The sequence below is a fragment of the Durio zibethinus genome, chromosome 7 (assembly GCF_047325235.1).
Source record: "Durio zibethinus cultivar Kanyao isolate XHJ-2024 chromosome 7, ASM4732523v1, whole genome shotgun sequence".
Taxonomy (NCBI): Eukaryota; Viridiplantae; Streptophyta; class Magnoliopsida; order Malvales; family Malvaceae; genus Durio; species Durio zibethinus.
The window spans coordinates 16,713,398-16,729,743 of record NC_143168.1 but is presented as its reverse complement, the minus strand read 5'-3'; the positions used below and the strand labels follow the sequence as shown (position 1 = coordinate 16,729,743).

The window sequence follows — 16,346 nt, the reverse complement described above, 5'->3', positions numbered from 1 at the left end:
ACAGTAAGCTTTACCGAAATGAAGCTTTCATCTACCCAGCAGCAACATTTTGAACTCTTGGAATGACATTACCAACCACAAAGATCACGATCTAATACATAACATTTTAACACTCAATTACTAATTCTAACATAACTTAGGCAATCACACAACATTCTCAACTCCAATTCCAATTGTATTAAAATGAAACCCTGAAAGCAGTAATTAAATGCATTTGTTCAGTATCTGCATCCCACAACATGTAACCAAAGTATATAAATCTTAGAAAAAATGGAAGCACTATAGGGCCAGCACAAAAAATATTTACTGGAGCAGAGGCATCATGGAAACACCCTCTTTTAGCCCTCCTAATCCCAAGTAACTATCAAATTCAAGCTCTTATGCTCCGTATATCATATTAAAATCTTAAACTAAAAGATACAAACATTTCAACATGCACGGTTGTTGTCATTCAAGCTGTTATACTCAATAAACCAGCTAAAGAAACTAAACCCACTGCCTATTAGGCAACACATAGCATCTGTCAAACCACAATCATAAGAATTTGTTATTACAAGCTCAGGTACCAGGCGCCATCAAAAGAAGTTGCAATCCAGCAAAATTAAGAAAGCAATCACATTTAAATGTTACTAAGAAACAAAGTTCTTCAACTATCAATAGTAACACAAAAAATTAAAAACAAATACAAGACAAGAACCACATATTCCACAGACTTTTCATTAGCATTAGGTGAATAAGTTATAACATTATCATCATCATAATCAAGATGGATTAATATACATCATAATCAAGGGAGGCCTTACAAAAAAAATCCAACCTTCTTTCCCCCAAACCCCCTTGCTCTTTCCCATCTCTACTAGTACCATGACAAACAATTAAAACGGAAAAAAGAAAAAGGAACCAAACCCAGATTCCCTAACATCCCCAAAACACGAAATCTTAAACAAAACAGCAAATTTTTTTCACTTTTTAAGGCTACCCCTAACACCAGGACGAGGCTTGGAAGACTCAACAACTTGATTAGCATGAAGATTCACAAGCTTTGACTCCTCAAAGGGAATCTTGGGATGCTTGGCATCATGATGAATCTGCATCGATTTCAAATCTGGAGCGGTTGTTTTGCAATGAGGACACTCGAACTTGGCATGTCCACCCTTATCCACCCCCGAACGGTCAGCTAATCCAGCCTTGCCGCCCCCTCGGTTGGTTGTGGCGGCGTCGATCTTGGAGGCGATTTCCTTGGCCGTGTGTTTCTTGGGTTTGGCTTTGCCTGTCATGGTTGATTGATGATAAAGATGAAATAGGAAAAAAAAAAAAAAAATAGACCCTAGGTGGTGATGATCAAGGAGCTTTTTGTTTTAGGTTTTTTTTTTTTCTTTCTTCGGTGGTATTGGCTTTCGGGGTGGAGGTGTTATGTTAGAATTATCGGGGTAAAGGGCGAAAAGTGGGAATTTATAGGCTTATCTATGTAGTGGCGTAAGCGTGTGGTCTTTAGCTTCAATGATTTAAAAAAAATAAAAAAAAAAAACATAAATTTCATGTTCAACTCTTAAAAAATTATACGAAAGTATTATTTTTTCGTAAATATATATTTTTTAAATTATATTACATAATTATATTATTATAAAAAAATTAATTGTTATTACATATTATATATAATAATTAAATAGTTAATATTCACTTCAATAGATTAATATTTATGATATGCAATAAATGATTGATTTTTTAATAAATGTGATTATATAATATAATTTGAATACAAAAGATATTTGTTGATGTAAAATAATAATTTCATACAATTCTTTTTTTGACTTTCAATAAATTTTGTCTAATTTTATATTTATTTTTATAATTTATTTAATTTATTTATTAATTTTCTTTTAAATGTAATAAACTATATCATATGTTCAGAAGTAATGTTTCAATGGATAATAATTTTTACTAATATATAATATAGAAAGATCATCCTACAAAATTAATAATAATGACCTTAATTGAATTCAATTAAGTATTTTATTTAAAATCAAATTAAATTAAAGCAATAAAATAAAATTAGGGTATCAATGTCTTTTTTTTTTATATAAAATTATAAATACATTTTTTAAAAACCACTCACCTCTTAAAAAAATTACCTACTTTTTCTAACATAACTTCATTTTAAAAAACACATTTCACATACTGAGTACTCAAATTATAGTATTATCAATAATTAAAATAAAAAAAAACTTTTTAATTAAAATATAAAATTTTTTAATGTTGCACTTAGAAATTGATTCTTCCATATATATATATATATATATATTTATTTATTTATAAGATTCACTTGAATTCTAAAAGCCATACTTCAAAATGATGATCAAAATTATATTAAAAATAATGGAAGGAAGGAAAGTGAACTCATGATTAACGGCTTTTTTCATTTTTTGTAAAAATGATTAATTTGAAGTTTCAAGTTTTTTCAAAGTTATTTTCAATTAAATTGTTAATAAAATAAATTATGTAAAGAATCCTACAGGTCGATCAATCTAGATAGTAATCTATGATTATCCTAATTTTAAATGAAATAAAATTATCTAATACAAAATTTGATTTACCAAATTCAACAAAAACTTATAAAATAAAATACTAACCGTAACATAATAAGTTTCCACTTTTTCAATTCAATATGCATTCACTGTCAGTTAAAATTTTTAATTCTACTACTAAAATTATTAATGAAAACTTTTAACTTCATAAGCAAAATTAAAAGTGTGTTTAGTAGAGTGAAAAAGTGAAAGGATTAATAAGAAACGATGAAAATGTACAAAAATATAAATTTTGCGTGTGCTTGATAAAAAAAAAAGGTGAGATAATAATAAAAAAGATAAACATTCCCAAACTTATTTACCAATATAAATAATTTAAAATTAGAAAAAAAAAGGAAAAAAAGAAAAAAATGTGAATATTTGTTATATATTTACAAGATTATCTATCATATTTAAATCTTTATCTTTTCTTCTTAATTTAAAAAAAATTATAGTATTAAAATCATATAATTTTTATTTTCTTTCTTTTTTAGTTTTCAACTCTATTAAGCAATTGATAAAAAAATTACATTTTTGTTTTAACTTTTTCATCTTTTCAACCAAACACCATAATGTGCATATATATATATATATATATATATATATTATGTCTTTGTACTTTTTTTCCCTTTCAATTTTTTATCTTTCCATTTTTTTATCCATCCAATCAAACAAAACCTAAAAAACTTACACAATATCACACTTTTCATTAATTTTTAAATTTTTTATTTATAGCTTAAAGAGTATTTGTTACTTTACCAACACATCTTGAAGTTTAAAAATTTCACTATTAATTTATTTGATAATTTCCCTAAGTATGAAAAACCTATTAAACTCTTCCCAAACGTGCACTTCATCTAAATACTTTTATTTCATTCAACTAAGCCATTCCATCTTTTATTGTAATGTAATCAAGTCCAATTGCCAAAATGAAGGGAGAAAAAAAAAAAAACCGGTCAAGCTACACTGCCATCACCTTCTTTGCTTGCCACAAGAGTCCCTGTAGCTAGCTCTCATTTACCAGCTTCTTGCTTGGCCCTGCCATTGTTTTCTTCGGCCAAAAAATGAAAGTATGCAAAATAGATAGCCAATCCCATACCCGCTAAAAAATGGACAGAAAATGCATAGATAAATATGCAAATTGCAAATCCGGCAAGCAGTCCTTTAAGCAAGGTGTAATTAGCCCTAATATACCCGGAGACTTCGCACGCTGCTTGATCCTGGTCTAAAGTAAGCTACAGTAAGATATTTAAAACTGCAAATGGAAAAAGAAGACATTCAAGAATATAACATGGTATAGTAACATATTTAACTATCCATGCACCTACTTATCAGTAATCTTCTCTAGCAGCAGACATAACAGACACAACTGATAGATTCATATCCATGCCTAATTCTTCAATATACCTAAAAATAAACACACACACATACACACACCACATAGCATGTGAGAAAGTCATATTCAATTCAAAGTATATGATATGAAAGCATTCACATTAAGGATAGTTAGGACATCAGTTGCTTCGAATAAATCAAATGAGTTTCAGTACATTGGTTATTGAAACTGAGAACAGCCTAAATCTATAATTGGGTGGGTGGGGACATTAGCTGAGATCTTACGTTTGAGCCTCAATGTTTTCCTTTCATATATGTATAATAATTAAATAGTAAAACATTAAGAAACAGTTTTCACACTCATGCACAAAGCACAAGATACAACCCATTTTAACTTGTAATATTAAATTTCTATGTATAAAATTGAAAATCATAAAGGATCACGTACATATATTTGTTAGATTTGTATAAGAAACAGCACAACTATGAAGGAGAAAAACTATCCAGCAACATGGCAAGAGAAAGAACCTTTTAATTCTGGAGAAACTCAAGTAGAAGCCAACATCTTACAGACTCTGGTAAGAAGCAAAATGCAATCTAGGATGGAAAATTTCCACTGGCCTGCTGATAGACTGATGATGATGATGATGATGATGCACTTGTATGTTCAACAATGGGAAGGCAAGCAACATAGTGGTTATCATTCTTTAGCTCCTGTTTAATGCCATGAAACCTTGTACCATTCTCTTTTAACTGTTGCCCTGGAAGGAAAGAGTGAATTGGACCAGTTGACTTTCCACTATTATTAATACCAAAACCAGCCAATGGTAGATTTGCAAGTGTTGGGAGATTCAACGGCACTGAAATTGGAAAATTTGGAACTGTTGAGGCAATTAAGCCAGATGAATGAGTTGCAATGTCATTTGGGTTCAGTCCAAAAGAGCTAAAAGGAATAGCTTTCTGGAAGGAAGGAAACTTCATTTGGTAAACAGAAGCTAGAGAAGCTGCCCCAAGCTTCATCTCATTGCTGAAATCCCCAAGAAAACCAAATCTCATATATTCATTTTTAAATTCAGGCTTTTGATCAAAAGGAGGTGCAATATCTTGGATTGGAGTTTCAGGCTTTAGAGCATGGGTATTTCTGGATAATGCCAGAGCAGCTTGAGTGTTAGGCACGATTGGGGGTAAATTAAAACCACTTGAGTTAACATGACTGCTGCTTCTGGCTGCTGGAACTTCATGATTGTGTTTTCCATCGTATGTCGTGAGTACACATTTTATATTATGGGAAGCTCTTTCCACATGCTTTCTCACTGGACATCCAGGACTTGTGCATTTGTAGTAGCTCCTAAAAGACAAACAAAAAATTTCCAATAGGTCTTATATATGAAAGCATGAAGCTTGATCTTTTTTTTTTCTTTTTTTTTTGGTTTGGTAAGCTTTGAGAATAAATAAGATGAATTTAGCCCTCATAAAACTAACAGAAACATGCAATGCTTGAAGCATAAACATAAAATTTACCCCTGCATCATTGGATGGTTCATTTAAGTTCACATGCAAGAGAAATGAGATGGAGCAAAAGAGAGACAACTGACAATTTTGGTACCTAGGATTAGGGTTTCCTTTGACAACCTTCTGTCCATACTTCCTCCAACGATAGCCATCATCGAGTATGTCCACATCACTTTCTATTTGCACAACAACTCTTGGTTCACGGAGAGCCCCAGATGCCACATTCATCTCAGTCAAGCATGTCTCTGTCTTCCTGCAATTAAAAGTATATAACAAAGTAAAATATATGCTAGTAAAAGCTAATAGCATTGGCCATTGGATACACATTCATTAACCACAAGTATACTAATACAGAAACTTACCTTCTTTTTGACTCAGACTCATCATCATCATTAGCTGCATCATCACAGAGTGATATACTTCCCTGGGTAGCCCCATCATCGTGACTGGCAAGCGTTGATGAAAACTCTGGGGTATCAGCTGATTCAAATGCACCAATAGATTTCCCTTGGGCAGTTGATAGTGGATCAGAAAGATCAGTTACAACAGATGTTGAGGATGTTCTTTCTAGACCATCGGCTCTCCAATCAGATCCAAGCTTAATATCCTTTGAACCTGCTTGGGCATTTTTCCAAATTAAACAACCTTCAACTTTGACACAAGTTCCACTGCCTTCTGCAGTCTCTGACATTTCATCAGATGATAAAGTGGACCCAAGTGATTGGCGAAGACAAGGCTGAGGCTTTGGGTGATTGTGTGCACCCTTGTAGATGATTTCAGTAATTTGGCCATCAAGTGAACGCTCTACCTTCTTCTTCACCTGGCAATTTGGATGGGTACATTTATAGTAGCTTCTTGGATATTCACTACCCTTTACCTGTTTCTGTCCATACTTCCTCCATTTATATCCATCTTCTGATGTTCTTGCTGTTCCCATTGCAGTGTTTGTCCCCTTCTGATCAGCTTCTGAAAGATTTGTGCTGACATCTTGTCCATGAAGAGGCTCTTTCTGCATGGATGTTTGATCACCAGCTAACTCAGAAGGATGGAATCCCAAATTAGCATTATCATTCACAATGTTATTTAAAACTTTGACGTTGGTGACTGAATCTGTAGCAAAACTCGTTAAAGCATCTTGTTTGGAAAACTCTGCAGCAAATTCAAAATCCAAAGTTGTATACAAATGGACAAGAGGTTGATAATCACCCTCAGTACTCTGAACGAGATTGAAAGAGGAAGAAACCTACAAAAATAAAATTGATCACTAACTGAAATAGTGTTTTATATGAAACACCTAAATATGCATGTGACAGGTGATAAGGACTGCATTCGATAATCTATTCCATAAACTTGTCAAAAATCTACTGCCTGCCAGGATGATGTCACTCCCCTTTAGAATTGCCCATAATGATATGATCATGCATATCAACCATAATAAAGAACATATGTGATGTTAGACATAAATTAATCTACAGATGAACAGAAGGTTCCCAATATTATCTAACAAAAATAGTTTTCCTACTAATGCTAAAAACTGAAAGTCAGATTAATCACAACAGAAAATCTGAAGACATGCATATCCACAAGCAAACAGAATTTTGACGTGATTAACTAAACCAATCAACTTGCAAGCACTACAAACAAAGATGACATTCTGACTATCTACCTACTGTAGAACAAGGTTAATAGAATTAGGAATAACTTGGATTCCACTTCAACCAAACTTCTCAAAGAAGGATATTTTTACCCGCACAATTAGCTCTTCATATACCTATTTTAACACCCTTATAGTATTGCATCTGAAGAAGTTCAGGACTGACTAACTCCCCAAACCCAAATGAACAAAAACTGACAATAATAGGGAAAATTCATCAACCATAAAAGAGAAGGGATTAATCTTATAGAGAGCAGTAGAAATCTACCCAAAAGCAAATATCGCCAGTTTTATGGCAGAATGAACATGATCTCGATCCATAAAACTGGTCTGCTTAATTGGTCTTTCATAAAACAAAAATAAAAAATATGTCAACGAGAACCACAAAAGGGAATGGAGAAGAAAAGTAATGCACAATGAAGAATTCTATATAGACAAATAGGTAAAATAAAGTTGAAATGAATTTAAGTAACAAATGAAGGTTGAAAAACAAGACATAGAAGTCATAATCATAAAAGCCAAAGTTTTGCCTACACAGTTTGTAAATCTGGAAGCCATCTGCAGGGATTTAAACTTTATGACAAAGTACAACTAGAATAGAAGGAAATCACCTGATCGTCTACACTAGAAAAGCTTGGCTGAGAATCCATATTCTGTGGCTTAAATGTAAAGGAAGGACCTATGTTGCTGCCTCCATCCCCATTGCTAATATTCAGCACTTGACCATCCTGATTGAGAAGGGGTACCAGAAATGTTCCAGTAGTGGGAGATGCCTATGTCGGAAACAGAAGTCATTAGAGAACATGCAAGTGAAAAAATCTGGAGCTAAACATGAAACGAGAACTTTGAGATATTAATTCTCCTATCAGTTAAAAATGATAAAACTTTCTTTGGTTTGTATATGATGATTTTCTTTAAACAGTTTAGATAAGAAATTTAAATAACATTGTTTACTAGTGGAGTTTTTTTTTCCCTTTTAAATATGATTGATAGAACAGAATATGATCCAATTCATTCAGAAATCAATACTTATAAAAATTTCTAAAATGCTTCACTTAATTTAACTGAGCTTCATTATTGCCAAAAAAAAAAACTCTCCTTAGATATACTTGTATAAGTTGTTCAGAGTTCAGATCTAATATTACGAATCAAGTAAGACTATAGTCAACAACACCAGACATTAAGAACCCTTTATTAGCATTCAATTGAGACAACTAAAATATTTCCTTTCGAGGCTGCCAATGACAGAAGTAATTGAAATAATTATATGCTGATGCAAACCTCAAAACACGCCTGATATCTATACATCCATACACCATGACCTTGCGTTATAAGTATATTTTGAGGTTTGTTTTTCTTTTAATTTACTTTCTGCTTCTTACAGATGTGCTAGAAAGTTAAACCAAACAGTAGTAAAATTGTAAAATCACATTCCATTAGAATACCACTTTTAGTATGATTACACTCTATATTGCTGTTAAGTAGTATATATTATTCCCAAATTAATTAGTACAACTTTAGCTTTTAATACTTGAAAAAGATTACAATTTAATTCATAATCTAATCGACTTTTTTGCTATAGTGAAGGTAAAAAAAAAAAAAAAGCAAAAAATAAACAACCAAACAAAGCCTAAAAGATGAGCTTTGTCACTAAAAAAGAAGCATTAAAGATGGTTTTGTGACAATTATAATAAAATACTTCATTTTTTTCTGTAAAACTGTTTTCATAACATTCAAAACTTTAATCATGGAAAAAATTATTAATTGAGAAAAATATACATAATTAGTAAAAAAAAAACTGGTACCTGAGCGTTGGGCAACATAATAGGAGAATCCAACAAAGCAGTGGGGCTAATCCCAGGAGGAATAGTAAGGCAAGGCGACGGGACCGATGGGGAGCCCAATGGGCTAGTGGAAGCCCGAAACCTCGCCGTACTTATCCTCTCCGCTTTGAACCCGCACTTTGCCGCCCTCCTCTCCGCAATGCTGCCGCCTATCCTACCACAACCGCCACCTCCGCCACCGTGACCAATGGTTTTGGATGCATCATCATCGTCATTAGCGGTAACGGATTCTTGGCGGTTGGTGAAAACGGTTACATTGTGGTCCATGGAAAAGGAAAAGGGAAAGAGAGTGTTAAAGTCACGCAGCTGTGATTTAGGAATTAGGTTTGTTTTTTGATTCGGAGTGGGTTTAGCTCCAGTGATTGGTTGGAGCTGAAATTTTGAGAGAATGATTTTCAGAAGCTTTTCAAGTTTTGAAACAGAACATTTTAGAAGAAAGGAAGGAGAAAGCGTTTTTAAAGTTTTTTGGTCCGGTTGGCGAAGGTACAGTTCGTTTGTTCGATTGTTGTTTGTCTTACCATATATATATTTTTACCATATTAAAAAATTTAATTATTATATTGCTTTTATTAAAAAAAAAAAAAAAAAGACTAAATGACTTTCATGCTCCTTAAATTTTGAGGACTATATGGTATTAATCTTTGAATTTTAAAAAATAATATATTAATTTTTATATTTTTATTGTAAAGAAACTATCCTTTCCTCAGCAAAACTGTTAATACAACGTTTAATGCCTCGAGTGCAGATAACATTTGGAGATAGCACTAGGTGCCTTTTTTTATGTGATTCCAAAAGATAAAAAATAAAAAAAATTATAAATTAGGATAATGAATTGATAATTTTATAAGTTTATGATTAAGAGAAAAAAATAATGATTATAAAGAATATAAAAGGTTGATCAAATTTAAAGTTTTTAATTTATTTTTAGGGATATTAATTTTTTTGTATCTTAGTTATTACTTTTGTAATCCTAACTTTTAAATGAATTATAACTCTATTTATTTCATAAAAATTAAATTTTAAAAAATATTTTTTGAAAAAAAATTGATTACATTTTTGGAAAAATGTTTTTTTTTTTTTGAAAAAATAGAAAATTTTTATTATTTAGATAAGTTAATGAAAATATTTTTTGTTATTTAATTATTTTTTTGAAAAATCTGTTTCTTTTTTAAAACAATATTAATATAACTATTAAAATATTAAAAATTATTTATTATTAAAATATATTAAAATTATTTATTATTAAATTTATTAATATTCAAAAATAATTATATTTTAATAATAATATATAATATTAAAATATTATATTAATATAAAAATACTTAAAATAAAACTATTTCTTATTCTTTATTTTAATATTTTAAAATATTTAAAATAGTATTACTATTCTTAAAATATTATTTTTATTAATATTAAAATAGTAATATTTATTATTAAAATATTTATACTATCAAAATATTTATATTTTATATTGAAAGTATCTATTATTAAATCATAACAAAAATCTTTTTTATTTATATTTACTATTAAATTATTAAACTAAATACCTTAATAAATAAAAATATAAAATTACATATTTTAAACTAAAAAAATAATAAGAAATTATTAAAAATATTCATATAAAGAAAATAATAATATTATATTATTTAACATTAATTATTTAAATAATAAAAATATTATTATATATGTTACTATTTATTATTAAAATAATAATTTAATACTATTTATTATTGAAATATTAAAATTATTTATGTTTAATAATATGCAAAATAAAAATATTTAAAATTGAAATCTCAAAAGACTTTTAATATTGATATTTTAATTTTAAATTAAAATTAAATAAATTTTTTTATTAATATAATAATATTTTAAATTGAATCAAATCAAGTTTAAGTTTAAAATACTATATTCAAAGTCTTACTTGTGTAGAACTATAAAAATATTTTAAATTAAAATGCTAAAATATTAATATTAATATTTTAATTTTAAAGTAAAATTAAATAAACAATATTATTTATTAATATAATAATATTTTTGATCTGATCAAATTAATTTTAAGCTTAAAAAAATCATGTACAAAGTTCGACCTGAGTAAAATTATACTCAAATGCATTGATAAATAGTTCTATTCATATACATCTCTTTTCTAAAAATTATCTTTCCCTTTTGAAAAGAAAATTATAATTTTTAAAAAATTTATCTTATTTTTCATCAACCAATAAGTTATTTTCTGTTGACTAATCAATTTTTTATCAAACAAACACTAAAAATGAAGAAATAATTTTTGGTAATCATTTTTTACAAAACAAATGAAGCTTAATATTTTTGTATTTTTCAAGAGAATATTTATTGAGTTGCAATTAAATTTACCTTTAAATTGGGCTATTAATAAAAGTCATAGGTCAGGCTCACCTTAAATTGAATCTTGAATATGATTTTTAAAGGTTAAGCTCAATTCGATTCTAATTGTTATTTTATAAATAAATATTTTATTTAATTAATATTTTAAAATATATTTAACATATAAAAATATTAATACAAAAATATTTTTTAATTTTTAAAAATTTTGAATGATAAAATGTGCTTATTTGGGTTTGTAATAAATGGGTCAAACTAAACCTGAAACAAAATTTTAAAAGTGTCATTCAAGTTTGGCTTGGTTTATAGACACCTTTAATTGCAATCTAAATAATTAAATTTATCATTTTTTTTGTTAATAAAGTGATAGTTTGAAAATTATAATATTTCATTGAAAATTTTCTACAAATAATGGATAACTAAAAAACTTGACTTTTAAGATAATTCACTTAAATATTTTAAAATAAAATGGCAAATATATAATGAAATATTTTATGATGTATTGTTTAATTGTAAAAATAATTTAATTACATAATAAAAAATTATTTGTACAAATTATATAAAATGCAAAAATTAAAAGTACAGAAATAATATTCTATACTTTTATTACCTTTTTAAGTTATTCAAAGCCTAATATTTTATGTTATGATTATTAATTGTAATCAAATTAAGTTTTAAAAAACAAAAAAAAAAATTATACTAATTTTAAAAGTGGATTATAATATTTTGAAATGTTTGGATTTCCATTATCCTCTCTATCGACTTATCCTTTAAACTTAAAAATTTAATCATCATTCTAAATTTAGTTTCAAGTTGAAAATTATAATAACCCTTACACAAGTTGCAAAAATTGTGTCTCTTTTTATTAACTTTTATTCATTCTTTTACAATGTTTTATGTAAATAACAAATAAATTTGGAAAAAAATGGTCATTTTTATTTTGAAGATATAGACTTCTTTTCTTTTATCCTAAAAGTAAATCCACAAAAATATTTACTAAAAAAATTGAGGATAAAAAGTAATTTTTTTCTTATAATTACTAAAATTACTGGTATTTTCTTTTTAATAAATACTCATTATCATAATTGTAATTAGTAAAAAGTTTTTATCATCACTCCTTTTTGTAATTTCATCTTTTGACTTATGATTTCATATCATTAAATGTCATCCCTTTTAAAGTTTGCATTAATGGTTTGATTAATGGCATGATTGTGTTGTTATGATTATAAAAATATAAAAATCAATATGTTTTTTTTTTTCTAAAGTTTGAAGATCAAAACAATGTGCATTGCAAATTTTAGAGATTATGAAAGTAATTTATCAAAAAAATATTATTATTACCATATTAAAATTGAAAACCAAAAATAAATTTCCATGAAATTTTTTTCCTTTTTTATTTCATATTGACAGCAAATTTATCTAACATGATATTAAAGAATTAAAGAACTAAAGAATATTTTTGTATTTTAAATTTTAAATTTTGATGAATTTTTTATTACTTATCATTTTTTATCTATAGTTTTTCCACTTTATATATATATATATATATTACTTTTTTTTATTTCAATTTCTTTGAACCAAACAAAAGCACAATGAAAAGGACAGCGTAGTTCATACATAAATATATGCTGTCGAATCCCTTCTGTTGCATGTTAAACCTATTTTGTTCGTTGCTCTTTGTTAATTCTAATAGGATATGTTTGGACAAAGATTTTAAGAAAAAATTCATTTGTACAGATATTGTTAAAATTAGAAAATAAATTAGCTTTTTTTAATAAAATAAAATCTAAAATTGTGAAAATTTTAAAATTTGAAAAAAGATTTTAGAAGGCTTAATTTTTTTTTTTTCAAATTCCATCTCAATTTTCAAGAAGTGAAATTTGTGTAAGTTCTTAATTTTTTTTAATAAGATATCAACAGTTTTTTGCATGATTTTTACTTTCTTCAACTATAATTATAAAAAAACTCATTTCAAATTTTTTTAAATTTTTTCATGCTATTGGTAATATCTAAATATTTTTACAAATCTAATGATACTCATATTATATATTTTTTTGATAATTTTCTTATTCTATCTCTAATGTTATTATTCCTCTATTATAATTATTTTTATCTCATAAGTTTCAATATTCAAAATTTGTTTCTAAAAATATTTACCCAAATAATATAATGTCAAATAATAATAATTTGAAGTGATGTATTTCAAAATATTTAAAATTTAAAATTTTTTAAAATTTTAAAATTTACTCATCCAAACACACCTTTAAATTTTGATTCAATTCAAAACTAATAAAAGTGAACTCTTTAACTCTTATAATAATAATAATAAAAAAAAAAAAAAAAAAAAAGTTCGCTTCCATTTAAAATTTTAAAGTAAACAATCTGATTCATCCGTCAATCCTTCACATGTACGATTCATCGTCAAATTTCATGTTACGGGATGACGGATACCAACAACATGATTATCAAAATGCATTAGTGGGAGATTACCTTATGTTTTAGAATTTACCTAAAAATAAATATGTGATGGGTTATTTTCATATAAAAAAAAAAAAGTTGGGAAGGTGACATTTGGTGTGTCACACCCTCGTTTCCACCTATGATTGTGTTTGGCAAACCCCAAGAGAAAAGATAAGACTTAGATAAAATTTTTAGATAAAATAAGTGAAATTTTTTATTAAATATATTTAAATAAAATTTTAAAAAAATTTAAATTTAAATTTATAAATTGAAAGGTATTATTATTAGATCAAGTACGTAAATTTTGAAAATTTTTTTAAAAAATTTGATAAATTTTTAGATGGATAATTTTAATAAAACTTTTGACAATATTTTATTTTTAAATAATTATTAATCAAATTTAAATTATAAATGATATTTTTAATACTATTTTTATATGTTATTGATTTTTCATTAAACTTTATCAATACTTATTTTTAATAAAAAATTTTACAAATTTCAAATAATTGGATAAAAATCTTATCCAAAGGAACTGCCATAAATTCTCGAGAAGGGTGGGGGAGTTTGTGGCCAAAAGACAAATGAAATTTCTTTCCCACAAGTACAATCAATCCTAACCTAAATTTCGAATTTTATGGCACAAATTTTGTACTTATCCACATTAAATTTGGTAGATTTTAGCAAATCTTTGTGTTTCACAATCTATACTTGAGAGTATGTTAACAATAATTGTTTTTAATACTATCTTACAATTATCCAATCACAATAAATAATTGATCAAATTATGCTATTAATTCTTGTACTATATATAAATTTTGATTTTAATCCCTGCACAATAATTGTAATATTGAAAGTATCTATATTTATCGTTATTTGAAATTATCGTCCAATCTATGATGGTTAGTTATTTAGTCCATTAAATCAATGATGTGGCACCTTGACTACGTGTCGTGTCATTAACCTAATGACATGGATAAAAATGCTAGGTGATTAGGGCTTTTTTTATGACATAGATTTTCCATGTGCCAATCTAGTCCCCAATAGCATCAAACACTTTTAGAAATCCTTAAATTTTTCTAACCTTTTTCCTTTTTGCTATTTACTTAAAATTCTCGAATCCTTTTTATCCAAAAAAAAACACCTTCTTTCATCGAACCTTAAATTTTTTTTTTGAAAATCAAAATCCATTTGACTAAAATATCTTAAGGCAACAAAATTTCCTAAAGCTTCGAATGATTTGGAAAAACCTAATAATTTGTTTAAACTTTAATTGAAAAATCTATGAAAGATTTTTTACCCTAAAGAGTCGAAGGAGAAAAGATAACAGAAGAAGTTGTGTAGAAAAGAAAAAGTCGAATAAAGTGACAAAAAGTACAAAAAAAAATGAGAAAAGTGACTATTCGAAGGCATCGAAATGTGAGTATTATCTAGATTTATGGTTTTCTTAGATTATTATATTGGTTTTGTGTTTAGAAAGCATGTGTTATCCTCTTTAGGATCCAATGTGCTATTTTATTTTGTCTGCCATTACTGATGATAATTTGACCAAAAAACTTGTGTAAAGAATAAGACACAGTATACATGCGTCTATCTATTGCTTACACTGTTTAGATGATTTATTTTGGTCAGAAAAGTTTAAACATGTGCATGATTATTTTTATAATGTTACAGTCAAATTATGTTATTAATCCCTGTACCATAAAAGCAAGGTCAAATTATTTTCAATATGTGGTTAGAAAACACATTATCACCTAATGGTGTCTATTTTTATTTATGGTTAGACACAATACAATATGTGGTCACAAGGTCAAGTTAATGTGTTTAATTGGTTTGATTTGTTGTCAAATTTTATTTGATAGCATGACATTTGATGGGTATAAAACAAGATACCATCACGGGGGGAAATTTACAAGAACCCGAAGAAGAGTCCAATTTGTAAATAGGTTAGTAACAGAATATGATGAAAATTATGACCTTATGTGTTATTGGAATATATTAGGTACAATCAAGTTCCCAGGTTATGACTTGTCAAATTCGATGAGAGTTTGTTATGTTAAGGATGGCAAGACATTAGATAATAGGTTGAAGTTGCTATATGGTGATAGGAGTGTACTAGACAGCTGGTTGACTAATTAAGAAAAAATTAGATTATGGATATATATGTAGACAATTAAATGAAAACATTAAGGATAAAGAAATGCTAGATGTACTAATTGAACCAATTGAAGTTGTTGGGGTTGGTGAATCAAGTAATGAAGTTGTGGTTTTGACTGGTGGTGAAATTAATGATGGCACATGCCATATACCTCATAGACCTCCTCATCTAGGTTAAATGATTTTTACTGTGACATAAAAGTAGATAATGCAAATGATCAAAAATGTAATGTGACTAAACATCAAAAGGTAAATGTAATGGATAAAGAGTTGATTTTGATTAGAGATGCAAAGAAACATGTAATTGATCATGGGTTAATTTTGACTTCAGATGCAAAGGAACATGCAATGGATCATAGGCTGACTTTTACTAGAGATGTAAAGGAACATGCAGTGGATCAGGGGATGATTGTTAATGGAGAAGCAGATGGTCATACAGGGGTTAAAAAGGAACATATAAGGGAT

At 27.6% G+C, this 16,346-nt stretch overlaps 2 protein-coding genes across 5 annotated transcripts; both read right to left on the bottom strand.

The window, feature by feature from the left end:
* Positions 1-701: 701 nt before the first annotated feature.
* On the bottom strand, positions 702-1,432 carry LOC111276846 (protein METHYLENE BLUE SENSITIVITY 1-like). Its single transcript, XM_022862751.2, has one exon. The coding sequence runs from the start codon at positions 1,275-1,277 to the stop codon at positions 963-965; it is 315 nt and encodes a 104-aa protein (XP_022718486.1). The 5' UTR covers positions 1,278-1,432; the 3' UTR covers positions 702-962.
* Positions 1,433-3,416: 1,984 nt separating this feature from the next.
* LOC111276845 (WRKY transcription factor SUSIBA2-like) lies at positions 3,417-9,389 on the bottom strand. Of its 4 annotated transcripts, none has more exons than XR_002688581.2 (6): positions 8,871-9,389; positions 7,677-7,838; positions 5,774-6,654; positions 5,506-5,664; positions 4,428-5,247; positions 3,417-3,819 (listed from the first exon to the last, which is right to left on the bottom strand). XR_002688581.2 is itself a non-coding variant. In XM_022862750.2 (5 exons), the coding sequence occupies exons 1-5, from the start codon at positions 9,174-9,176 to the stop codon at positions 4,497-4,499; spliced, it is 2,259 nt and encodes a 752-aa protein (XP_022718485.2). In that variant the 5' UTR covers positions 9,177-9,389; the 3' UTR covers positions 4,288-4,496. The 4 variants fall into 4 exon arrangements, 1 of the variants encoding a protein (XP_022718485.2); XR_002688583.2 differs by having other exon boundaries at positions 3,417-3,789; XR_002688582.2 differs by having other exon boundaries at positions 3,417-3,784.
* Between the last annotated feature and the right edge of the window lie 6,957 nt (positions 9,390-16,346).

Coding starts and splice junctions, on each gene's coding strand:
- LOC111276846 (XM_022862751.2), bottom strand. CDS start 1,277: ATGACAGGCAAAGCCAAACCCAAGAAACACACGGCCAAGGAAATCGCC.
- LOC111276845 (XM_022862750.2), bottom strand. CDS start 9,176: ATGGACCACAATGTAACCGTTTTCACCAACCGCCAAGAATCCGTTACC. Junction 6,655..7,676: donor TTTCTAGTGTAGACGATCAG/GTGATTTCCTTC, acceptor TTATTTTTGTAG/GTTTCTTCCTCTTTCAATCT. Junction 5,248..5,505: donor AAAGGAAACCCTAATCCTAG/GTACCAAAATTG, acceptor TTTGTCTTTTAG/GAGCTACTACAAATGCACAA.